Below are 26,763 nucleotides of genomic sequence, written 5' to 3' on the forward strand. Positions count from 1 at the left end.
TTGGTGATAGAAAGCAGAGGGTAGTGGTGGATGGATGTTTTAGTAAAACTTTTGGCAAGGTTCTGCATGGTATGCTTTGCAGAAGGTTGCCAAAGAGATTCAATGCATTTTGGACAAACTAGATCCAAAATTGGCTTGGTGATAGGAGCCAGCGGACAGTAGTGGATAATGGATGGGATTTATATAGCGCCTTTCTAGAATACTCAAGGCGCTTTACATCGCATTATTCATACACTCCTCAGTCACACTCAGGTGGTGGTGAGCTACTTCTGTAGCCACAGCTGCCCTGGGGCAGACTGACGGAAGCGTGGCTGCTAATCTGCACCTACGGCCCCTCCGACCACCACCAATCACTCACACACATTCACACACAGGCAAAGGTGGGTGAAGTGTCTTGCCCAAGGACACAACGACAGTAAGCAATCCAAGCTGGATTCGAACCGGCTACCTTCCGGTCGCCAGCCGAACACTGAGCCCATTGTGCCATCTGTCGTCCCGATGGATGTTTATGTGAAAAATTGTAATAATTGATGTACTACAAGAATCAGTGCTGGGACCTTTGTTGTTTGTAATATATATAAATGACTTGGATAAGAATATATAATGAATGAATGAATGAATAAGTTTATTGGCCAAGTATTCACATACAAGGAATTTGCCTTGGTGCTCCGCCCACAAGTGACAACATGACATACAGTGACAGTTAAGAATGAGACATAAAACATTAAACATTAATAATAAAACATTATTGATATATGGTCTGAACAGCATGAAAATTGGTATGAAAATGAGTGGAGTTATAAAGAGCAAAGGTGGTTTTCCGAATCCACAGCAGGACATAAATCAGAAAGTTGAGTGGAATGGTGGTTGGTAGAATTAAATATGGACAAGTGTGAAGTAATGCAATTTGGGAAATCAAATTTTGGTAATCATACGGAGAACCTAATTTTTAATACACGGGGGATTATTAGGGTGCAAATCCATAGTTCACTGAAATTGGCAATTTGAGAAGATAGTGTAATTAAGGTATTTGGTTTGTTGACTTCATAAGAAAGTCATTGAATATAATAGTTGGGACCCTATGTTGGACTGAATAAAACATTGTGTAGCTTCCACAAAAGTATTGTGTACAGTTCTGGTAACCACATTGCAGGAAGCAGTTATCGTGCAAAAATGAGTAATCAAGATTTTGCTTTAATTGGAGAGCAAATTTTAATTTGAATGTAGGAGGTTGAGAGATGATTTATAGAGGATTATAAAAGAAGGGGTATATTTTGAATAGTAATTTTCCCAGGATTGTGGTGTCTTGGACTGTTGACCATAGGTTAAAGGTGAGGGGAGAAAAATGTAAGGAGATATTGGGTGTATGTTTTTCACACAGATGGTGGTTATTATCTGGAATGAGCTGCCAATACAGGTGGTAGAGGCAGATACAATTATAATTAAAAGGCACTGGATAGCTACTTAGATATGAAAGGCATGATAAGTGTAAAGGGCCTGTCCCACCGGCGTCCTAAGCTGCGAACTCAAACGCACAGCATGGTCGACACAAGGTCCTAGGAGGTCATATGAGGTGGCTGGAACTCTCCTTCATGCTTGAGGGAGGTTCCCGCCTACCCACGGCCTCAGCTAGGTCGCAGAACATTTTTCAGGATTTGAAAATCTTTCCGCGAGTAAAATTTGGTCGGCATGGGTCTATTTCACTCGTAGTGAAGTGGAGAGGGGTTGCTATTTACTTACAAGCACTCGAAGGCAGCCGTCGGCCATCTCCTTCGCTGACTGGGCATTTTTATTGGCTCATTGGAGTTTCACGACCTAGGAAGACCTACCGGTACGTAAAATGCCTGTTAACTTTATTAAATTTCTTAAAAGTGTCTCCACTGGTTCTCCCCCCCCCCCCCCCCCTTCTCTCCCCTTCTCCTCCCCTTCTCTCCCCTTCTCCCCCCCTTCTCTTCCCTTCTCTCCCCTTCTGTCTCCCTTCTCTCCCCCCCCCCCCCCCCCGCACTCTCTACAGGACTTACTGTACTCTGTGGCAGCCGTTTACCTTCCTCTTCATCGCGCAGACAGGGCTCCTCCGCTTTCTCTGTCCCCACCTTCGCGGTGTGTGTGTGTGTGTGTGTGTGTGTGTGTGTGTGTGTGTGTGTGTGTGTGTGTGTGTGTGTGTGTGTGTGTGTGTGTGTGTGTGTGTGTGTGTGTGTGTGTGTGTGCACGCGCGGTCGGTCGATGCAGCTCGTGGTTCGGTCGATCTAGCTCGCGGTTTCAACATGGCCGGTCGATCCAGCTCGAGGCTTTCCAGGGGAGTGCACTCGAGCTTGAAGGTCGAAGGCACTCTTCTGGACACGCGGATTAGGTCGCCCAAGTGGGATAGGCACTTAATGAAGACGTGAGATTAGTGCAGACAGGCAGCACAGGCAGCACAGTCAGCATTGATAAGGTGAGTCAGAAGGTCTGTTTCTTTGCTGTACAATTCTATGATTCTATTGTGTAGACTTCTGGCACCAGATAGAATGTTTGGTATTGATCCTTTCCAATTACCAGTCCTGATTCGTCCTTCCACTTGATTTGCTCTTCCGCTGCCTTCATTCTTCTGTAATTCAAAGCTGAACATCTGCATGTTACCATCCCTCCACCCCCAGCTCACCAACTCCAATCCCTCATTTGGGATTTGACATTTGAGTTCATTTCAAATTTGTTCTGATCACTGTGATCCCTGTGATCCCTAGGTACTTGAGTGTAGTACTTTGGGTCCTCAGCTCCCAGATACTCTGGCCTATCATTTCTCTGCAATCAATCAAAAACTAAGCATTGCAGTGAGGGGAACGACCATACAGAATGGTAAATTTCCAGCTTGCAAGAAAAGTCTGGAGGAACACTGTGCAAAGCAAAATTGATAACATTCTGAGAGAGAACATTACTTTGAGGTGAGAGATTCTTTTCTAGTCAATTAACAATTGTATTTGGAAGTACCCGGCTCCTTGCAAAATATTAAAAAAATGTGTTAACACATCTGTGGAAAATAGGGGCCATAGGAATGTTTTACATAAAAAGTATTGTTATGTGTAGCTTAGAAGCTTAATGGCAAGATAACAAAATAAGAGTTTGATATATGTAAACAAATAAGTGGAGCTCCTTGTTGGCAGCTTTACAAAAATAATGATTATGAAAGTGCACACCATAGTCACATGTACTTAGTAACTAAGTAAATAGAGCAAAAAGTTTGGAGTGGTGTCAATGGTCAGGACAGATTTATAATTCCCTGATCACAATACTCTCCAATGAGGTAATGCCGAGCTCATTGCATGCCTACTTATCCGATGATCTTATTAAATGTGTCTTTTCATGACAAACTTAATGTGAGATGAATTTGAAGGGCACTGTGGAGAACAGCAAGATTGTAGACAAGCCTTGAACATATGCGACTGGGGTTTAATCCATTCCACATCGATAGGATGAAGCTTTCCCTATCTGCCGACAGAGAAAGTCCCATGTAAAATATATTTTGTTTGTCATTATCGAAGTCCGCGTGGACCTAAGCATGCGGAATAGAACCAACCTTAATTTAAGTTGAAGTTCCACTATATTGATAATATCACTAAATGTCAAACTGTGCAGGAGGATTCCTATTCAGAATCTGGCACTGTATCATTATTAAATGGAGCTTTACTCTGCACTCAGTCATACCATAATTGCCAGTGTATTTAAGAATCAAAATGTTTCCCATCCACTCCTTTGATAAGCACAGAATGAAACCGACAGGATAAAAAATAGAAGCACGAGATTCAAATATCAATTCCTAATGCTAAAGCTTAAAAATAAATGAAAGCTAAAAAATTACAGTGGTGAAAGTTTAAGACACCAAGAAAGAAAAAAAAAATTAGCACAACTTTTTACACATTTATATCGGTTCAGTCAGTGAGGAGAACGCACTGGAACAATGTTCACAAAGAGATTATTCCTTAAATTCAGAAATGTAAACATTTGATGCTGTTTCTTTGTTCAAAAATTGTTTCTGGCAACAAATCTATTTGCATAAAGATGTCATTATAATTATACACCTCCACAGATAAGCGACATCTGATGCAACTGTTCAAAGCAAAAAAGTAAGTTGTTACAGTTATCAAAGACTTAAAGTGAGGAAGCATTAAACTCCTCACTCATCTGCATGTGTGACCAATTTATTTTTAAGAGATCTTGGCAGCCCAGATGAGAACCAACAGATTCCTATTATTAGGTTTTGGTGTGTGTTGGGGAGCTGATCGATGAAGAGGCAGGGGCTGGTAATCTTAGTGGTGTGAGACAAGATTGGTGGTTGAAGGAGATGGGGAAGGAGGGGGGGGGGTGGGGGGGTGGGAGACAGTTAATTTATGTAAATGTGAATCCATGGGTGGGTTTGGGGAGGGAGGGAGTGTAAAAAGTATGAGTATGTGAATGTTTGAAGTTCTTTTAAATGGAGAGACACAGTAATCTCGTTGTATGTGACACATGCAATGACAATAAAGCATTCTGATTCTGATTCTGATGGGATATTAGGGTTTAAAAATGGCATCACTGCACTTTAATGATAGTAACCAACATTGTGGTAATGAGCACAAAACACAAGAAGATAGGAGATCAAATAGGCAACTGAGCTCTTCAATCCTGTCCCGCCATTCAATCTGATCAAGCCTGAGTAATATTGACCTCAACTATGTTTCTTGCCTGTTCTTATACTTCAAATTTTCAAATTTTCAAATATTTGTCAACCTCTACCTTATATATTCCATATGCTCTGTCCCACCAGCCCCGGGGACAGAGAATTCCAGAGATTTACCATCTCCTGAGAGAAGTTTCTATGCATTTAAGTTTTAAATGATTAATCATTTATCTTGTAGCTACTGTATGTTGCCCTTGTTCATGAATCTTCCTAGTTAAAACTTCTCATTATGTACACAATCAATCAAGCGTCTTGTTTGTTGAAATTAATTGAATCCTCACTCTTCTAAACTCTAAACTAAAGTCCCATAAAGATCACAATCTTCAAATCAAGGTTAATTGAATAGCATTGTCTATGTATTCTGTGTTATGCCACACAGTGTTGTTTTAGCCTATCAACTCTGATCTGGGCAGTCAAACTTTAAAGCAACACACCAAAATATAAGTAGTGTAGGAAGGAGCTGCAGATGCTGGTTTAAACCAAAGATAGACACAAAATGCTGGAGTAACTGGGTGACGTTTCGGGTCAAGACCCTTGAGATCATCAGTCTGAAGGAGGGTCTCGACCCAAAACATCACATTCTTTCTCTCAATAGATGCTGCCTGTCATGCTGAGTTAATCCAGCATTTTAGGTCTAAAATATAAGTAGTGCTCTTCCAGTCAGAGGGTAATGTTACTGCAGATTAATATTTGTGGAAGGTATGTTCCTTTTGCAAAGGGTTATGGAAACCCTGCAGAATTATAACTCGGTTCTCTTGGCAAGTTCCCGAAATTGATTGAAGAAATTGAAGAAAATACTCGGCAACAGCATTTCGTTCAGACCGAAAGGTCTGAATGACAATAAAGGAAATCTAATCTAATCTAAAAAAAAGATCTCTGTAAGAAGTCATAGAAAGAGAGTGAAGATAATGATTGCTTGCACTTTGGAGATAGATGCTTGCTTTGCAGTTAAATCTTTGTGCCCTTTGCCTGCTCCGGTGGGGTGCAGGAAAGCAGATAAATCCTTTTCTCTTGGAGTATCAATACTGGATTAGCTCTTCAGTGCTGCTGTGAGTAGCAAATGGTGCTATGTGTCAAAGATCAGGAGCAACTGGGAAGCTGAGAAAGACTTTGACTTTGGTCTTCACATGCACAGTTGTCCAAGCACTTGCATGACCCTTTCATTTGAAGTGGCATGGAATCTCAAATCACTCGATTCTCTGATCACAAACTTTATTTGGGATTATAAAACACACAGAATCCATAAACGACATCTATGTAAACCCAAAGAAATTGGCGAATTGGCTCTACCCAATTTTTTCTACTATTACTGGGCAACGAATATTAAAAACGTAATCTATTGGATGGACAACACATGGCAACAGGCAAAATGGTTAATAATGGAGAGAGAAGATTGTTCATCTTTTAATACAGGTGCGATTCTTCTCTCCAATAAATTTGAAGAAAAAGGTATATGAGAAAAATCCGATTATCCATCGTACCCTTCGAATTTGAAAACAAGTGAAGTCAACCCTTAAACTGAGAAATTTATCTCTTCCCTCACCACTTGCCAATAATCCCTCATTTAAGCCGTCCATTTTAGACAAGACGTCACACACTGGGAAAGATCAGGAATTAAAAAACTGGGAGATATTTATGAGATGGGAACTCTTCTCTCATTTCAAGAATTACAGTCGAAATATCATCTGAAAGGTAGCCAATACTTTAGATATCTTCAAATACGAGACTATCTGAAATCATATACCCAAGACTTTCAACATATGGTTCCAGACATACTAGACGACTGTATGAATAGAAACTCAGATTCAAACAGGTTAATATCATACCTCTATAATACCCTTTTAAATATACAAACCCCATCGTCTGAAGTAATTAGACGAGCTTGGGAAGATGAACGCGGCCTGACAATTTTAAAAGACAGCTGGGAGGAAAATCTTCTATGTATACACAACTGTTCTCTTAACGTCAGGCATTCGCCAATACAATTTAAAATACTGCACAGACTATATTATTCAAAGTCTAAACTGAATAAGATCTGCCCAAATGTTTCTCCTATTTGTGATAAATATCTCCTTCAGGAAACAACTATAACCCATTATTTTGCCTCTTGTATAAAGTTACATAATTTCTGGAGCAGAATTTTTGAATTTTTTTCTAAAATACTTAAAATAAAATTGGACCCCGACACGGAACTGATCACTCTAGGTACGTCTGTCAGAAGCCTGCTCTGAGCTAACATTATTTCAAAGACGGTCCCTTAATTATGGCCTGATAACGGTGAAAATACTAATACTTAAATTTTGGAAACACACATCAGTCCCTACTGTTAAGATGGTGATTGCAAACATGTCCGAGACACTACATTTGGAAAATATTAGTGTCAAGTCTTCTAATGTTTTTGTGCAGATTCCCCGCTTGAAAGGAATCTGATTTATCCACCCCGAAATGATGAACTGGATTTCACTCAATGACCAAACACTTCTTTTCCATTTTTTTTTTTTTCCCTTTTTATTTTGGCAGATTCAGCAATTAATTTACAGTTCCACTTGATTTATTGCTTCAGCCATTACTTTGAAGGCATTTGGATGTTGTAGGTCTTAAGGTATTTAACAGTTTAGTCTTTTAGCAGTTGAAACCGGCTGCCAATCGGGTGCTGTAGATAATCAGTCCTGCATGCCTTTGCTGGCGATCGCGGCAGTTTTTAGGACAGTCTCTAAGATTATACTGTTCAAGTTTTAGCCGCAAGTCAACTTCCCTCGCGGGCCTGTCCGCTTTTCTGTTCACGGTCGGGCTGACTCTGATCCCGACCGGGCTTTCTCTGTTTTCTCCCCCCACCGGGTTGACTGTTCCCGGTTGGGCTGAAGACTCAGCCTCTGTCGGTGGCTCTCTGGACCTGTCCGTGGCCTACATGGCACTAGGCTCTCACCTGACATCTGTGGCTGCTACTGGGGCTGGCCGTGGGCTACACGGTCCTCTTGTCGGTGGCTTCTCTGGACCTGTCCGTGGCCTTCACGGTACTAGGCCCCCACCCGATGTCTGTGGCTGCTGCTTGGGCTTGGCTGTGGGCTGCACAGCCCTGGATACATTCCAGGTAAGCTGACACCGTGCTTGGTGACCCTTACTGCCCCTGCTTGTTTTCCTAGCTCTTCCCTGAGCTATTGCTTCCCGTTCCTACCTTTTTTCTTTTTGGCGCCAATTCAAAACCGTTTGGCTTGGTGCTGTTCCACTTGTTTCCAAATACTACTTCTATTTTTAACTTTTGTTTTCGATTCTTCTTGCTGGCCTTGTTCTTAATTCGTTCTTTTATCCTCGTCACCAATTGTTGTGTATTCAGATGCTTTGAACAGTCTTGAATAAAGGCTCGGACATGGGAGGAATCATACAAGCTTCTTTACTGCAGGACGCCACCTCCAGTCTTCCCCTGCTCATGCGTACTTGCCCAAGACATCATAAGACACCAATTACTTAACCTAATTATCCCATACCTAACGCTCCTCCCCCTTTAACTCCATTTCACCTGTACGGTATATGCTCTTTTCCTACTATTGTGCGCTTGTGATTTTAATTTAGTATTTCAGTTTGAAGGAGGGTCTCGACCCAAAACGTCACATTCTTTCTCTCAAGAGATGCTGCCTGTCCTGCTGAGTTAATCCAGCATTTTGGGACTAAAATATAAGTAGTGCTCTTCCAGTCAGAGGGTAATGTTACTCCATTGGTGTTTGTGGAAGGTATGTTCCTTTTGCAAAGGGTTATGGAAACCCTGCAGAATTATAACTCGGTTCTCTTAGCAGGTTCCCAAGAAGATCTCTGTAAGAAGTCATAGAAAAAGAGTGAAGTCAATGATTGCTTGCACTTTGGAGATAGATGCTTGCACTTTGGAGATAGATGCTTGCTTTGCAGAAATCTTTGTGCTCTTTGCCTGCTCCGGTGGGGTGCAGGAAAGCAGATACATCCTTTTCTCTTGGAGTATTAATACTGGGTTAGCTCTTCAGTGCTGCTGTGAGTAACAAATGATGCAATGTGTCAAAGATCAGGAGCAGCTGGGAAGTTGAGAAAGACTTTGACTTTGGCCTCCACATGCACAGCTGTCCAAGCACTTGCATGACCCTTTCATTTGAAGTGGCATGGAATCTCAAATCACTGTGAGGAAAGAGTGTGGTCCTTTAAATATCACAATGAAAACAGGTTAATTAAAATCAGGAGGTTCTGTGTAAAATAACTAATTTTCTGGTCTGGTGTTGAAAATCACAGCCATCTGTAGTTAGGTTTTTATGCTACTGTTGATTATAATCTCAGTTTTTTTATGCAGAAGATCCTTGAACAAACAGGAATCCTGCTGGATAGACTGGAGAAAAAAATTCTGATGGGCACTGAGATAGCCAGACGTGGACAGAATATTGGAAACACAAGGAACTGGAGATGCTGCAATCTTGAATAAAACACAAAATGCTGCAGTCACCAAGTGCTGGATAAAATATTGTTCAGTTCAAGGTCAACTTCATTTTCAACTGGACACTTCTGTACTTATTTGGAGCAAGAGTTTCTTGGACAATGCTATCATTGAATTGATTAGATGAGAGAACAAAAAAAGAGTTGCAGTAATGACTATTGAAAGCAAAGATTGGGTTTAATATGGCTCAGACGATAATTCCAAAGGAAAATGCATTGTAAGTGATAGGAGAATATCTATTTCATTTTTTTTATACTATATTCATTTTCATACCAGAGGTGAGATCATTACAGAAATGTGAATAAACCTTTTGTCCATTTGCATACGTTTATATTGTACAAGTTTGCATTGGTCGACATGGTGGTGCAGCAATAGAGTTGCTGTCTTACAGCTTCGGAGACCGGGGTTCGATCCTGACCACGGGTGCTGTCTGTACAGAATTTGTACATTCTCCCCATGACCACGTGGCTTTTCTCTGAGATCTTCGGTTTCCTCCCACTCTCCAAAGATGTACAGGTTTGTATGTTAATTGGCTTGGTATAAATGGCTCGTGTTAATGTGCGGGAATTGTTGGTCAGTGCAGACCCGGTGGATCGAAGAGCCTGTTTCCACACTGTTTCTCTAAAATTAAAACTAAAAAGAACAAAACACCAAGAAGCCTAAATAGTTCATTATTTCATAAACCAATATTCCATGCTTGCACATGTGAAGCAACAGGACCTGAACATTTCTCGCTATAGTCTATGATTTTCATTCTTTGTTTCTCCAAGAAAGTCCTTCTCTCTGTATTATAGTTGCAGTGAGGTCATTTTCAATTTGCATCAATTTCTACAGATTTCTGTATGCGAAGACAAGGTGAAAAAGGAAAACAGCATGTGTGATGTGTGTTTCTGAAGAAAATTGTTCAGATATCACATATCAAAGATGATGCTGTTTGCTCAGCCACTCTTGGAAAATGTCACATACATCATAGCATTCCCCACGTGATTCTTTACTGTGTGTTTACTGCCTTATATTGCATTTAAATAGCATTTGTAAATGGCTCCATATAACCATATAACAATTACAGCACGGAAACAGGCCATCTCGGCCCTACAAGTCCGTGCCGAAATCATGATAGATTAATCTTATTTTCATACTTTATTTAGCTATCCTTTTAAAGGTTTTTATAAAATGTGATAATAAATAGCTGGATATGAAAAACAGCATCTATCTTATCCCTAGACAATTTACTTTCAGGGATTTTCACAATTATCATTAAAAAAATTACTCTGGTTCAGCATTGAGCTTGTATATTACCTCGTAACTGTTGCTGAACATCATAGATCCTCAGTCCAAACAATGGTGGTCTTTCCTTTCGAAGCAATGTAACATTTCTTGTCATCAAATCCAGTTGAAAAATTGATCCATTTGTATATTCAGTCCAGAAAATAAATGTTCCATAATAGGACAAGCCAAAGGGGTGATTCACTTCCTTGCCGCCATATACTATCTGAAATATTGGGAAAAAAATGTAAGCGCTAAATATAAATAACGTTAAACTGGATAGAAGCTGATAACAGAAGATAATAAATCAGTAAAGATGATACATATCTTATACGAGAAGCATTCTGTAAAAATGTTATCTCTTGGTCACAAGCAAAAAATATAATCAGTTTGCAAAACTGGATTGTTTATAGTTATTATACATCAACATGAAATGTGATAGTCATTTTAATAGTTTCTTTCAGGAGCATTGCAGACTAATGAAGATGGCCTCGTGAGAGTGCAAACTTTGAGTATTTTTGGACTGGTTAAGCTTTTTGTGGTTCTGATATTGTGCTTTGTTTACATCAGATACAGTTAAATTGGGCTGACATAGCCAAAGAGAACTGTAGGAACCATCTCGATAAGTACTCCTCAGACTTGAGCAAATGCTATAGAAAGGTCACATGCCAGTATATCTGAATGTATGCTATATCATTGATCTCACCATTCAACCTGACATCAAGTTGAGTGTTGGGATGGGAGCGTTTGACTGCACTGGGCCTACACTGGCTGGAGTTTAGAAGAATGAGGGGGGAACTCATTGAAACATACAGAACAGTGAAAGGCTTGGGCAGGGTGGATGTGGAGAGGATATTTCCACTAGTGGGAGAGTCTAGGTTTAGCGGTCATAGCCTCAGAATTAAAGGGCGTTTAGGAAGGAGATGGAGGAATTTCTTTGGTCAGAGGGTGGTGAATTTGTGGAATTATTTGCCGCAGAAGGCTGTGGAGGCAAAGTCAGTGGATATATTTAAGGCAGGGAGAGATAAATTCTTGATTAGTGCGGGGGTCAGAGGTTATGGGGAGAAGGCAGGAGAATGGGGTTTGGAGAGTGAGAGATAGATCACCATGATTGAATGGCGGAGTAGACTTGATGGGCCAAATTACCTAATTCTACTCCTATCACATGATGTTATAATGCCAAATTATTTTTTTGCTCACACCATGCAGTCACCCCAGAGTTTTGCTTCAGGGAGGAGAGATATGGGACTGGTAATTATCCTGGGTTCTGTCGCTGTTGTTCGCCCATTGGTAATGGCTGCTTAAAGGCAAACTAATGACCATGGCGGTCACAAATACCTATATGATTTATGAACCTAATTGCTGTTCTAGGCATGATATTTTGATATTTGCTTATATTGCAGTGGTGTCATTGCACTTTATAAAGCATGAATGATACCTGCTCACCATATTAGAGGATCAGATGGGTAGTATCCAAATATATACCACTGCAAGGCTGAATTTCAAGGTCAAACTTTAATAGCCAAATTATGACCACCTGTTTCTTTTGGCAGAATTCAAATGGTGCAAAAACCTTCTGGAAAATTAATCCTGATAATTGTTGAAATAATATTTCAATTTTCTGCTATGTTTGATTGTTTTATTTTGAGAACATTTACATTTTGATAGTGGATTCAAACTTTTCTTGTAAAACCTGTATTTGGTACCTTGTCATAGTCTTACAGCGTGGACACAGGCCCTTCGGCCCAACTTGCCAACGCCGGCCACATGTTCCATCTACACCAGTTCCACCTGTCTGCGTTTGGCTCATATCCTTCTAAACCTGTCCAACCCATGTACCTGTCTAAATGTTTCTTCATTTCTTAAATTCTCCGTGTGCATAGAATTACACAATTATTAGAAACAGTACTTAAAAATCGCAAGCATACTTACCATTCTACCTGTGCCATTTAAAAAGATTTTTTCAATATGATCATAGTATGCATCACACCAATATAGTATCCCAGTGGTCAAGTCTAGGGTTAAACCATTAGGCCAAAGCATCATTGTTGTCACAAAGAGTTGTCGATTAGAGCCATCCATCCATGCTCTCTCAATTCTTCCTGTCATGTTGTCTATCTCTTCTTCTTCCCAATCTGTCCAGTACATCCATCTACATAGAGTAAGGATACAGTAGTGTATTAAAGCTTTGGTCAACATTAAACTTATAATGGCTTAAAAACTAAACTGCATAGTGGTGTTATTTTAGCACTGCACAATTAAACATTAATGAACTGCCATGACATATATGACCATGGAATCAGAGATTCCCAGCACAAAAATAGTCTCTTTGGCCCTTTCGAACGATGGTGCCGACCTGAACTCGACTCTTTGGCCTGTCTTTGACCCATATATCTTTAAACGTGTATACCCTCGCACCTGTCCAAATGTCTTTTAAAAGTTGTAATTTTATCCAGCTCTAATACTTCCTCTGCCCATCACCCTTTGCATGGAAAACCTCCCTTTTAAATCGTTCCTCTCTCACAGTAAATCTATACCCTTAAGAGAGTGTTTCAGACACTCATACCCTGATTAAAGGACTGTGATCTATGCCCCTCATGATTTTATATACCTTTCTAAGGTCATCTTTCAACCTTATACCCTCCTGGGACAAAAGATCCGGGCTGTCCAGTCTTTCCTTATAATTCAAGTTCCCTAGTTCCAGTGACATTTTTGTGATTTTTTTCATCCATCCTTTTGAGCTTAATACTATTCTTCCAGTAGCTAGGTGCCCAGAAATGCACACAGTACAAATGGTGTCTCACTGCGTCCTGACATTCCCAACTAGCAGCCATTTCCAGATGGTTTTGCTTAATTTAGGATATTTAACCAGGCATTTTCCAGTGTGACTTGTGTTTGGATGGCTGATGCAACTTTCACAGTTGGTGATCATCAAATTACTTCATTTCCCATTCAACACCAATTCACTTGCACCTAAGGCGCTAAGCCTCAAACACTATTGTGACTTGCAGTGGCTGTACATGATCAGATAATAGTTAACGAACTGTATTAGAACCATGTAGATCATCCATAAGGGCATCCTAAAACCTCACTGTCAAAAAATATATATTCAGTCAAATCTCTTTGCGGTAATACCTCAAAGTCATTATGTGTCTACATAGCTGAATAGAAATGTCATTATCAATAGATTCTGCAATCTACAGCTACAGCTATAGGGGTTACAACTTGATTTGCAATACTGCAATTAGTGAGACCGAACATATTATACAGCAGGCTTTATATGTGCTCACACACAATATGAGAACAGCTACAACATTTTGCACCTTCTAAGTACATTCTGAATTCCAACTATTTATTTACTGGATAGCCAATTGACTTACAATCAAGAATATTATTCCTTCACTGGTTATTGTCTAACATCTAATTTTGATCATGCAATTTCAGTCAAGTTAATTAACACCAATGCTTTCCCATTCATTTTGTTAATCATCAAATAAGCAATCAGCAGTTATTAAAACTATTCAAAAATCTGCATTTTTAATGGTGTGATTTTCAGACACCCTCTTAGAAAACAAAAGGAACACTCAGTCTATTTTGCAAATTTTAGTTAGCTCAGAGAGAAAAAAAGATTTTGTTTTGCAAACAAATGGTCAAGTTTGTTGACTGGTTTAGAGGACTTATTTTCCAAGACATCAGCAGCAAGCTGAATTAATGATAAAATGTTAGTGAAGCATATTAAGTAAATTCAGCTTGAAATTTTCATGAGACTGCTGGGATCAGCGTCTGAACCCTACTGTTTCTGGCAAGGCATCATAGGGTTCTCACTGCGTGCATCATGTGTGCAAATCAGGTGTCGGCTCTAGAGGGATTGCAAGGATGCTGACAGCATTGACAACAGTATTCTGGTGTCCCTTTGGGAATTCTCATCCCTGCTGTTGCGACCACACTATATATTTGCCACGATGTAACATTACTCAGCATGCCATGAACTCGCTCGTGCTTTGGATATAAAGATATCACAATTTTGGGATGAAGCTGGGGGAAATAAATAATCATAATAATCATTGATCAATAATTCTATTTTGAAATTAAACAAAAACACTTGTTCACAATACTCAATTACATTTTAATCATTCTCCTTTCTTTCCCAACACCATGTTAGCATTGGTGATTTAAAATATAAAACTATATTCCATTTGTGGCCAAATTCATGTTATGACTCTTATTTTCTTGATTAATTAGGACAACATTCATATATGTCCTTTCAAACTAAATGCAACTTCTATGTTAGTCTGTACTAATACACTTTCTAGTGACACATTATGTAATGTACATTTCCTTGCATCACCTGCCTCTCCCTCCATTCGTGAAAGAGAATCTCTTCACATTATGTTGGAGTGAGTCTCACGTTATTTTTTTCTGGCCACTTGACCAAACCATTACTACCTTGCTGCTGTGTACTGTTTTTTTTAAATCTCACCATCAGCCACATTCAATTGACCAAATCTCCTCTTCTATTACTCGCTTAATTGTATATCTTTAAACATGGGTAATGGAAGTGATTTTGAGTCAATTATTTAGAATAGGATGTGTCAAAGTTAACTGACTCTATCTTCACCTAATGCCTGAACATTCATTAAGGAATGTCACAGGATTAAAATAAGAATCTTGGCAGGTTTTTTCCTTTGCAATATTGGGTCTTCACACTGATTTGTATTGTTTCACTTAGATTGCCTTTGCATAATTGAACACAAAATAGGGATTTTACTTCGGAGTCACGTGAGTGACTACATGAAGAGCCCGCTCAGCACGCATGCGCTGCATTGCGTTCAGCAGTGCAACAGCGGCCGCATCGGGAGTCAGGCGCTCCCGCTACGGGGTGAAAGAACGGACCGTCAGGTAAGCTCTGAGGTCGGGTTTTCTTTCACAGGAGAGCCTTCTGCTTTTCAGGCAGAGAAGAAAGGCTCTTGGACAAACCTGTCCCTCGCTCGACTCCACGGAGGAACGTTCCATCTGGGGGGGCAGCAACAAGGCGGTAGGACCGCTTACCGGGCGCTCCGCTATTCCCCAACACCATGCCGAGCCCAGCCCGCTAGCGCCTGAGCAGCGGGCTGGAAGTAAAGCCATGGAAGAGGCGTCCGGCCGGTGGCTTCCGACTTGTCAGACGGGGACGTCTCTACACCTGCCCGGGGGAGAGACAGCCGCTTGAACCGCAAGGAGCGGCTCCTGGAGCAGGAGCTCCAGCGAGACGCGCTTCATGAGGGGCGCTCTCGCAGGGGGAGTTCAGGCACTCCCTCCACAGTGCCTTGTGCACTGCCCATTGCTTCCTCCTTACCCGAGGGTAGCTCTCGTTACCAGGACTGGGCTGGTCAAGAAGAGGGGACGATGGCTGAAGATCTCGGGAGTATGCAAGGGGTGCAGGAACAGGAAGAGCTGCTAGGTGTGGTGGACCGCTACGTGGCAACCCCACGTGCAGGAGGCCGTTAAAGGCCAAACCAGCGGCCAGCATTAACCACCTCTCCAACAGGCCCCTAAAGGAGAGGTATTCAATGAGGCCTTAGAAACGTATACAGATCCAGAGAACTGTGAGTTCCTTAAAGTGCCGGCTGTAAACAGCCAAAAGTGGGGGCATGTTGGGGCAAATATTCGGAACCAGGAGCTAAAACTGCAGCGGATCCTCAGGCTCCTGACGTCAGCCATAGTTTGCTCGTTCCGTGGACAAATACGGAGGTGACCACAACCTTCGTAAACAAATCATAAGACCTGCCATAAAATCCTAAATTTGCGGGGTTGTGCATACCCCAGCCACTGAGCCAGACCCACTGCTCTTTGGCAAAAACCTCACAAAGCATATGAAGGATATGGAAGAGGCCTTAAAAAACTTTCAGTCTCATGAGGGCAGGCCCCGGGACGAGCAAACCAAAAACAATAATTCCTAAGCAGCAGCACCCCATCGCGTCCATCAGTCGACGTCTACCATATGGGACTGGTGTAAAGCTCGGGGTCCGCATTCTATCCCCGGAAGTCTTCTTTAGACCAGGGCCCAGAGTGGACCCCATGGCAAATGCGCCACCCCCCAACATCACCGCCACGTCAGACAACGTGCAAGACTTGTTGGACCCGCAGGAAACAGAAGAATACCCATAACCATGGAGGTAGGTGGGTCTGGTTCCTACCAGCATATAGAAAATAGGGGCTTAATACTAACAGGGGGGAGATTACACCTGTTTTAAGAAGCACGGGAGTCTATCACGAGTGATCAGTATATACTCAATGGCATTAGTGGATACAAAATACAATTCATACTAGAAAAATTGCCACTAGTTCAACGTTCACCCCAGAGGGTATTTTCCGTCTCCGTTAAAGAAATGAGAGGGACAAGCTGAACTGGTGAGACTAATTACAAAGGGTCATGGGAAAAAATAAACCCTTGGAATTCATATCAAATATTCGTCACTAAACCCAAAAAAGATGGTGGATGTCGCATCATCATTGACTTAACTTCACTAAATATGTTTGTTAAGTATATACATTTCAAAATGGAAACGGTTGTTACTGCCAAACAACTAATTTCCAAAGGATACTTCATGGCAAGCATTGATCTTAAAGATGTTTACTATTTAGTACCATTCACAAGGATCATCGCAGATACCTGAAATTTACCTGGATGGGGCAGCTATGGCAGTTTAAAGCGTTACCCAATGGGTTCACATTAGTCCAAGATTATTCACATAGATACAAAAACCAGCTCTGGCAATATTCAGAAGACAAAAACATATTGTCATGGCATATCTTGATGATATCTTAAATAATAGGCAAGACCATGGAATGGACTATGTTAGCTGTATCAGCTACCAAACAGTTATTCGAAACCCTGGGATTTTCTTACATCCAGATAAATCTAAGTTGAAGCCATCCACAATCATGGACTACTTGGGCTTCACAATTAATTCAGTCTACGTGACTGTAACATTGCCAAGAGACAAAACAGTTGAATTGGCACAATCATGCAACAATTTAATGGTCAACGAACTACCAACTATTCGACAAGTAACAGAGTAATTGGGAAAATGGTAGCAGCATTTCCGGCTACACAATTCGGACCTTTGCACTGTTAAAACTTACAAAGAGCAAAGGTACAGGCACCAAAACGACATACAGGTCATTATGATCGTGTCATGAAGTAACCCACTGAAGCAATATCATAACTACAGTGGTGGGCAAAAAACGTTTGGCATAGTTTCAGCCCTATTATCATCACTAACCCTACGTTAGTTATCCAAACAGATGCCAGTGCTCAAGGCTGGGGAGCAACTAGCTCTATATCCAGCACAGGTAGTAGATGGACTAACCCAGAATCATCATTACCACTTACACTGGGCATTAATTATCTACAGATGTTGGGTGAGTTTTATGGTTTAAAAGCATATGCACAAATATGCATCACTTGCATGTACGGTTACAAATAGATAATACTACGGTGGTGGCCTACATTAACCATATGGGCGGCATAAAATCGGTATCATGCAACAAGTTGGTCAACACAATTTGGCAATGGTGTGTCGAAAGACATATTTGGATATCAGCAACTTACCTGCCAGGTAAGCTAAATACAGTGGCAGACACCAGGTCACGTAAATTTAATGACAACATCGAATGGAAACCCCAAAAAATGTGCAAAAGTTATCAAGCAATATGGCACGCCAGATCGATTTATTTGCATCAAGGCTAAATCACCAGGTACCTATGTATGTCGCTTGGGAACCAGACCCTGAGGCAGCAACGGTAGATGCGTTCGTGCTGGATTGGGGAAATTCTTCTTCTATGCATTTCCTCCCTTCTGCCTCATCAGTCGGGGACTACGCACAATACAAATGGACTCTGCTTCAGGTATTTTGATAGTACCCGACTGGCCTACGCAGCCATGGTTCCCAATACTCCATGACATGGTTGTTGAAACTCCGATGGTATTCCCCAGTGACCCAGAGTTATTAACACCCAGTGTCGGGCACAAGCCACCCGTGCCATGAAAAAAATCAAACTCCTGGGTTGCAGATTCTGCACAAACCACTTCTGGGACTGGGATTATCAGAACAAACCGTCGACACCATGTCAGCAACCCTCCAAACATCCACTAAAAAACAGCACTTGTCCAGCATCAAAAAATGGGAAAAGTACTGCTTGGATACAGGGACCACCTACTCAACCGCTACAGTTACCAACGTACTGGAATTCCTGGGGAACCTTCACCACGATGAAGGACTCAACTACAGAGCCATCAACACAGCTACAAGTGCCTGTCTGTCTATTTAAAACCAGCCCAGGACAACAGGCCATGGGGTCGCAACCGCTGGTGGTCAAACTAATGAAGGGTATTTACAACTCTAACCCCCTAGACCAAGGTACACCCATACATGGGATGTCAGTGTGGTCCTGACATACCTCAGGGGATGGCCACCAGCCAGATCCCTCAACCTGGAACAATCTATGCTCAAAACACTCATGTTGATGGCACTTGTATCTGCACAGAGGGTCCAGTCACTACACCTATTGTGACTGGACAGCATGCTCACAGCTCCAGACCAGATCTCTGTCGTTATCCAGGGAATGATCAAACAAAGCAGACCAGGAACACCTAATCCAGTCGTGGAATTCCGGGCTTACCCGCCAGAACCACGGTTATGTGCCATGACCCACCTACATAGACACAACCAAAAATATTCGAGGGAGATGAAAAGCCTTGTGGGTCAGTCATAAAAAACCATATGGTCGGGTGACGAGCCAAACCATTTCGAGATGGCTCAAGCAGGTGCTAAAAGCTGCTGGGATAAACACTAACATGTACAAATCTCACTCCACCAGGGCAGCATCCACGTCGACGGCTAAAAGAATGGACGTGCCTATAGACCACATCCTGGCTACAGCAGGATGGTCGTGGGGGAAAGACCGTTCAGAAATTTTATAATATGCCGTTGGCAAAACCTGCTTTATTTTGCAGAATTTTTTTTTTTACAGATTGCAAATATTTAATTTAAGCCCAGGGGAGCAATTTAATTTCTTTGTTGTTATTGTTAAAAAATACCATTGTGTTTTTTCTACAAACAGATTCATTGGTTGATTACGATAACACACTTCCTCCCTCAAGGACTTCGGCAGTGAGTGAAGTAATAACTGTTACACGGTTTGAAATCACAGAGCTTTGAAGTCTTCACGTAGTCACTCACGTGACTCCGAAGTAAAATAGTAAGATTAAACGAGAACTTACCAGTTTGAAGTTTGATCTGTATTTTATGAGGAGTTACGATGAGGGATTACGTGCCCTCCGCTCCCACCCTCAATAATATGGGTCAAACTGATAAACTGATGTCTCCTTTTCTTTACTATGTTTACTTCAATAACTGTGTCTATCTGTGATTGCACACTGCTGCTTTGAAGTATGCCGCGCATGCGTGCTGAGCGGGCTCTTCACGTAATCCCTCATCGTAACTCCTCATAAAATACAGATCAAACTTCAAACTGGTAAGTTCTCGTTTAATCTTACTATTTCATTTCACAAACCAGACCTTCCTATTTGCTTGGTTGGTTTACACTTTGCATAAACTTGATGTGAAGGCTATCCTAGAACTTCTCAGTAGTTTTTGTGTGCCACTTATCATTTATGTTATCTGGACTTTGTCCCACAAATAATTTTGACATATATGTTATGGAAAATTCTAATGCAAATCTTTGTATTAGAATTTTCCATAATATATATGGCTCAAACTGACTTCACCAAGATCCATTCAAAGTCTGATTACAATAAGATACCTTCACTCATAAACAGTAGCGATGTTACAGAACTTACCTTCAGCGGTGCTGCAGTTCTGCCACTGGCCGTGTGCTCAACTTTGGCACCTTTGAGGGGGGGGATTAAAATGCCGTTTTCTCCTACTTATCGGAGGCGGCTTTTCTCGTGCTGCTAAGCCGCTGAAGAACAATCGTTCGGATTTCCGTTCCCGATGTTTGAATTTATTAAATCGCGAGACAATTCAATAATTACATTAAAATAAAAAGCGACCCTAACGCCCTCAATGCGTACAACGGGACGGATCGCATGAAGGGGACAAAACATTTATTTTACATATAAACTTGTTTCTTGGGATGGCTTTAATCTAATTTTCATTCACGAAAATGTGATTTGGGCCCCATACGAACCGGCAGTGTTTTTCCTGCCGATATGGGGTTCAAATTTACCGCAAATGCAATGTTCCAATCGATCGCATTCCAGAAAAACCCACTCGCAAGATGATTTTACTTCGGAGTCACGTGAGTGACTACGTGAAGAACCCGCTCAGTGCGCAGGCGCGGCATTACGCCGGCTGCCACGGGAGTTAGGCTGTCCCGTTACAGCATGAACCGGACCATCAGGTGAGTACCAGTTCATTGGCTATATTTAAGAGGGAGTTAGATGTGGCCCTGGTGGCTAAGGAGATCAGAGGGTATGGAGAGAAGGCAGGTACGGGATACTGAGTTGGATGATCAGCCATGATCATATTGAATGGCGGTGCAGGCTCGAAGGGCCGAATGGCCTACTCCTGCACCTAATTTCTATGTTTCTATGTTTCTACCCTGAGGTCGGGTTTTCTTTTACAGGTGAGCCTTTTTCTGCTTGTGTTTTTTACAGGCAGAGAAAAAGGCTCTGGATAAAACTGTCCCCCGTTTTCCCGTTGGGGAGGGCGGCAGCAACAGGCGGTAGGAGCGTTACCCGGTGTTCCGTAATTCCCCGACACCGTGCCGAGGCCAGTCCGCTAGTACCTGAAGCAGCGGGCTGGACGCATAGCCACTCGAGAGGCATCCGGCAGGTGTTCCCGATGTCGGACGGGACGTCTCTCCACCCGCACGGGGGGAGAGAGAGCCGCCTGAGCCGCTGGAGCGGCTCACGGAGCAGGAGCCTGCGAGACGCGCTGCTTGAGGGGCGCTCTCGCATCTACAAGGCAAAAGCTCCAGAAGAACCTGTCCCCCGCTCGACTCCAGCGGAGGAGCGTTCCATTGCAGGGGGGGCAGCAACAGGCGGTAGGAACAATTACCGGTCGCCCCGCTATCCCCATCACCGCGCCGAGCCCAGTCCCGCTAGTGCCTGAACTGCGGGCTGGATGTCTAGCCATCCGAACAGGCATCCGGCCGGTGGCGTCCGATTCGTCGGACGGGGACATGTCTCCACCTAAATGGAGGAGAGACAGCCGCCTGAGCTGCATCCAACAGCAATTGGAGCAGCTCCAGCGAGATGCGCAGAAAGAGCGCTCTCGCGGAGGGAGGTCAGGCACCCCCTCCACAGTGCCTCATGCACTGCCCTCTGCTCCCTCATTACTGGAGGCTAGCATTGGTGACCAGGGCTGGGCTGGTCTGGAACAGGGGCAGGCGGACGAATTCGGGAGTATGCCAGGGGTGCAGGAACATGAAGAGCTGTTGGGTGTGATGGGCCGCTTGTAGCAACCCCACGGGCTGGAGCACCGCTGGAACCAAGAATGGCGGCCAGCATCAACCATTACTGGAAAAGGTGCTCGCTGAGGTGCTGAAACAACACAGCACCAGAAAACGGTGAGGCCCTCAAAGTAAAAAGTGTCAACAGCCAAATCTGGGGGCATGTGGGTCACAAATCCAGACCCAAGAACTCAAGCTACAGCGGATCCTAAGGCTCCTGACGTCAGCCATCACAGCCTTTGCTCGTTCCGTGGAGACCACGGAGATGGATACCTGCCAGCAGGATGTGCTGGCATTAATGTGTACCACACAATTTGAGATCAACAATCTCCTGGAGGGAAACATAAGACCTGCCCTCAATCCCAAATTTGCTGGCTTGTGTAAAGCCCCAGCTGCGGAGACGGACGCGCTGCTATTTGGGAAAGATTTCAATAAAAACTGAAGGAGATGCAGGAAGCATCAAAAACCTTCGGCCTAATGAGGGCAGGCCCCGGGACGAGCAAACCAAGACCTCCGATACCCAAGTGGCAGCACCCCACGGCATCCACCAGTCGACGTCCGCAATATGGGACTGGTGAACGCTTGTGGTCCGCACATTATCCCCAAAGATCTTTCAGATCAGGGCCCGCAGCGGACCCTCTGGAAAATGCGCCTCCCCCCAACATCGCCAGCACGTCAGAACAAAATCTTCAGGAAAATGAAGAAACAGAATCGCCAATAACCATGGAGGTAGGTGGGTCTGGTCCCTACCAGCATATAGAGAATAAGGGTGCTTTATTAACAGGGGGGAGATTACACTTGTTTAAAGAAGCATGGGGTATGGTCACGAGTGACAAGTATATACTCAACAACATTACAGGATATAAAATACAATTCATGTCAGAAAAAACGCCGCCAGTTCAACAATGGCCCCAAAGGGTATTTCTCCCTCCGTCAAAGAGAAACATGAGGGACAAGCTGAACTGGTGAGACTTATCACAAAGGGGGTCATCAAAAAGACCAAACATGAACCTTTGGAAATTGTATCGAATATATTCACTAAAACCAAAAAAGATGGTGTCTGTCGCATCATCATTGACTTAACATCACTAAACAAATTTGTTAAGTATATACATTTCAAAATGGAGACATATGTTACTGCCAAACAACTGATTTCCAAAGGACACTTCATGGCAAGCATTTATCTTAAAGATGCTTACTATCTAGTACCCATATACAAGGATCATCGCAGATACCTAAAATTTATCTGGATGGTACAAAGCATTGCCCTATGGGCGAACTTCAGCCCAAGATTATTCACCAAAATATTGAACCCAGCCATGGCAATACTAAGAAAACAAAAACATATTGTCATGGCATATCTGGAGGATATTCTCATAGTAGGGAAAACGATGGAATTGACTGTGGCAGCAGTATCAGCTACAAAACAGCTCCTCAAAACTCTGGGGTTCGTCCTACATCCAGACAAATCTAAGTTGAAGCCATCCACTATCATGGACTACCTGGGCTTCACAATTAACTCAGTCCATATGACTGTTACCTTGCCAAAGGCAAAAATGGTTGAATTAGCACAATCATGCAACAAATTAATGGTCAACGAGCGACCAACTATTCGACAAGTAGCAAGAGTAATTGGGGAAATGGTAGCAGCATTTCCGGCTACACAATTCGGACGTTTGCACTATCAAAAAATTTACAGAGAGCAAAGGTACGGGCAATAAAACGACATACAGGTCACTATGATCGTGTCATGAACTTACCCACTGAAGCAATATCAGAGCTACAGTGGTGGGCAAAAAACGTTTGGCATAGTTTCAGCCCTATCTTTATCACTAACCCTACTTTAGTTATTCAAACAGATGCCAGTGCTCAAGGCTGGGGAGCGACTAACTCCATATCCAGCACAAGTGGTAGATGGACTAAACTAGAGTCATCATTACTACTTACACCGGGCATTAACTATCTAGAAGGTACACAAAATTGCTGGGGAAACTCAGCGGGTGCAGCAGCATCTATGGAGCGAAGGAAATAGGCGACGTTTCGGGCCGAAACCCTTCTTCAGACTGATCTATCTGGAGGGCTATCTGGGATAGCTATCTAGAGATGTTGGGCGCCTTTTATGGTTTAAAAGCATATGTATCTAATATGCAGCACTTGCATGTTCGGTTACAAATTGATAAATACTACGGTGATGGCTCATATTAACCATATGGGTGGCATAAAATCATTATCATGCGACAAATTGGTCAACATGATTTGGCAATGGTATGTCAAAAGACATATTTGGCTATCAGCTACTTACCTACAAGGTAAGCTAAACACCCATGCCATGAGAAAATTAAACGCCTGGGTTGCAAGTTTCAACAGACCTTACCTGGAACTGGGATTGTCCAAACAAACCATCACCACCATGTCGGCATCCCTTCGAACATCCACCAAGAGGCAGTACTTAACCAGCATCAAAAAAGGGAGAAGTACTGTCAGGAAACATGGACAACATACGCAACAGCTACAGGCACCAACATACTGGAGTTCCTGGCCATCTACACCACGATGTAGGGATCAGCTACAGTGCCATCAACACAGCGCAGAGTGCTCTTTCTGCTTATCTCAAACCAGCGGCAGGACAACAGGCGATGGGATCCCATCCACTGGTGGTAAAACTGATGAAGGGCATTTACAATATCAAGCCCTAAGCCCAGGTATACCCATATTTGGGATATCAGTGTGGTCCTGACATATCTCAGGGAATGGCCACCAGCCAGATCCCCCGGCCTCGAGCAAGCTACACTAAAGACGCTTAGGTTGATGGCACTTGTATCCGCTCAGAGGGTCCAGTCACTACACCTACTGCGACTGGACAACATGATTACAGCTCCAGACCAGATCTGTCATTATCCAGCGACTGGTCAAACAGAGCAGACCAGGAACACCTAATCCAGTCGTGGCTTACCCACCAGAACCACGGTTATGTGCCATGACCTACCTACTATCCTACATAGACACAACCAGAATATTCGAGGGAGATGAAAAGCCTTGTGGGTCAGTCACAAAAACCTTATGGTGGGGTACGAGCCAAACCATTGCGAGATGGCTCAAGCAGGTGCTAGAAACTGCTGGGATAAACACTAACATGTACAAATTTTATTCCACCAGGGCAGCATCCATGTCGAAGGCTAAAGAATGGACATGCCTATACACCACATCCTGGCTACAGCAGGATGGTGGGAAGGGAAAAGACCGTTCAGAAATTTTATAATAAGCCGTTGGCAAAACCTGGTTTATTTGCAGTAAAGATTTACGAACTGCAAATATTTAATTTAAGCCCAGGGGAGCAACTTAATTCTTTGTTGTTATTGTTTAAAAAATACCATTGTGTTTTTCTACAAATAGACTCATTGGTTCATTACGATAACACTTCCTCCCTCAAGAACTTCGGCAGTGAGTGAAATGAAACTGTTACACGGTTTGAAATCACAGAGCTTTGAAATCTTCACGTAGTCACTCACGTGACTCCGAAGTAAAATAGTAAGATTAAACGAGAACTTACCAGTTTGAAGTTTGATCTGTATTTTATGAGGAGTTACGATGAGGGATTACGTGCCCTCCGCTCCCACCCTCATTATATGGATCAAACTAATAAATTGATGTCTCCTTATCTTTACTATGTTTACTTCAAAATAACTGTGTCTATCTGTGATTCCACACTGCTGCTTGGAAGTATGCCGCGCCTGCGCACTGAGCGGGTTCTTCACGTAATCCCTCATCGTAACTCCTCATAAAATACAGATCAAACTTCAAACTGGTAAGTTCTCGTTTAATCTTACTATTTTAATGCTCTTTCTTTTGGACAGTCATGTCATAAGGGCATCTAAATTGTCTATAATTTGTGTTATTGTCTACCCATAGTCAATATTTTTAGACTAAATATCAGTTTTAGTCCCATGTATTGTGTAAAAAAATAATAAACTTAATTATATTGAGTGGATGTTTCTAGATTAATTTATGGGAATTAAACATTAAATTCCTTCCATCTGGGATATAAATTCATGACAGTGAGATTTAAAAATCATGTTATATTGTGAATTCTTGTGTGAATGTGATTAATTTGTTATTTGGATACAGGCTATTTAAAAAATATATACTTTTCTTAAGAAATGGAATCTACAGGACATTCTTAATGGGGGAAAGTAGTGGGCAGAAAGGCATGTCATGTGTGGTTTGAAGAGCAAATACTTGTAGTTTACAATGCCAAAATTGAAAAGTTGAGGAAAAACAAGGTGTACAGAGTTGCTTATTGGTTACAATCTGAGGAGTATGATGATGCTACTGATTATGATATGCCAATGTACCAGCTAGCAACTGATCTTCTCCATAAAGACCTGGTCTATTGCTAGAAATTGTAATTTATTTATCTATCTGTTACGGATTTACAGCATATAATACAATAATATTTAAATTCTGATCTTGAGAATATCACATTTTTGAATTTTCAAGGCAGTCTGGGTGTTTATTACTATTTCCGTCACAACGGCCAATTTTGTAATTAACTACAAGTAGGTAATTAACTAATTATATGCTTTAATTTCAGGTCATCAAAGTAAGATTTTATATTTGTTTCAGAATGCTTCAATCTATAATAACTGAAAATTTCATTCAGTTCTCTTGATTTTTAAGAAAATTATGGGCCTTTGACTGACCTCGATCACATGCTAATTTCCGAATATGAAAACGGCCATAACGTTTTTGATACTGAAGATATGAAAGTGAATTAGGTGTTAAATTACACATCTTTTTATGCTTTATCTGATGGGATAAATTGCAGGCTTGATTTTTAAAATCTCAAAATGTTGTAACATTGCTATAAACAGATGATTAAACACCAAATAGTTCA

At 42.1% G+C, this 26,763-nt stretch overlaps 1 protein-coding gene across 1 annotated transcript in view; it reads right to left on the minus strand.

Moving 5' to 3' along the window:
- Nucleotides 1-26,763, minus strand: part of lrp1b (LDL receptor related protein 1B) — a 1,292,371-nt gene that overhangs the window by 687,098 nt on the left and 578,510 nt on the right. The window contains exons 13-14 of the mRNA XM_033023505.1: nucleotides 12,342-12,561; nucleotides 10,443-10,635 (exon numbers count right to left, since the gene is read on the minus strand). Coding sequence (XP_032879396.1) covers nucleotides 10,443-10,635; nucleotides 12,342-12,561 — 413 coding nt within the window. The remainder of the gene's footprint in view (nucleotides 1-10,442; nucleotides 10,636-12,341; nucleotides 12,562-26,763) is intronic.

This window comes from Amblyraja radiata, chromosome 7, assembly GCF_010909765.2.
Source record: "Amblyraja radiata isolate CabotCenter1 chromosome 7, sAmbRad1.1.pri, whole genome shotgun sequence".
In the NCBI taxonomy this organism is placed as follows: domain Eukaryota; kingdom Metazoa; phylum Chordata; class Chondrichthyes; order Rajiformes; family Rajidae; genus Amblyraja; species Amblyraja radiata.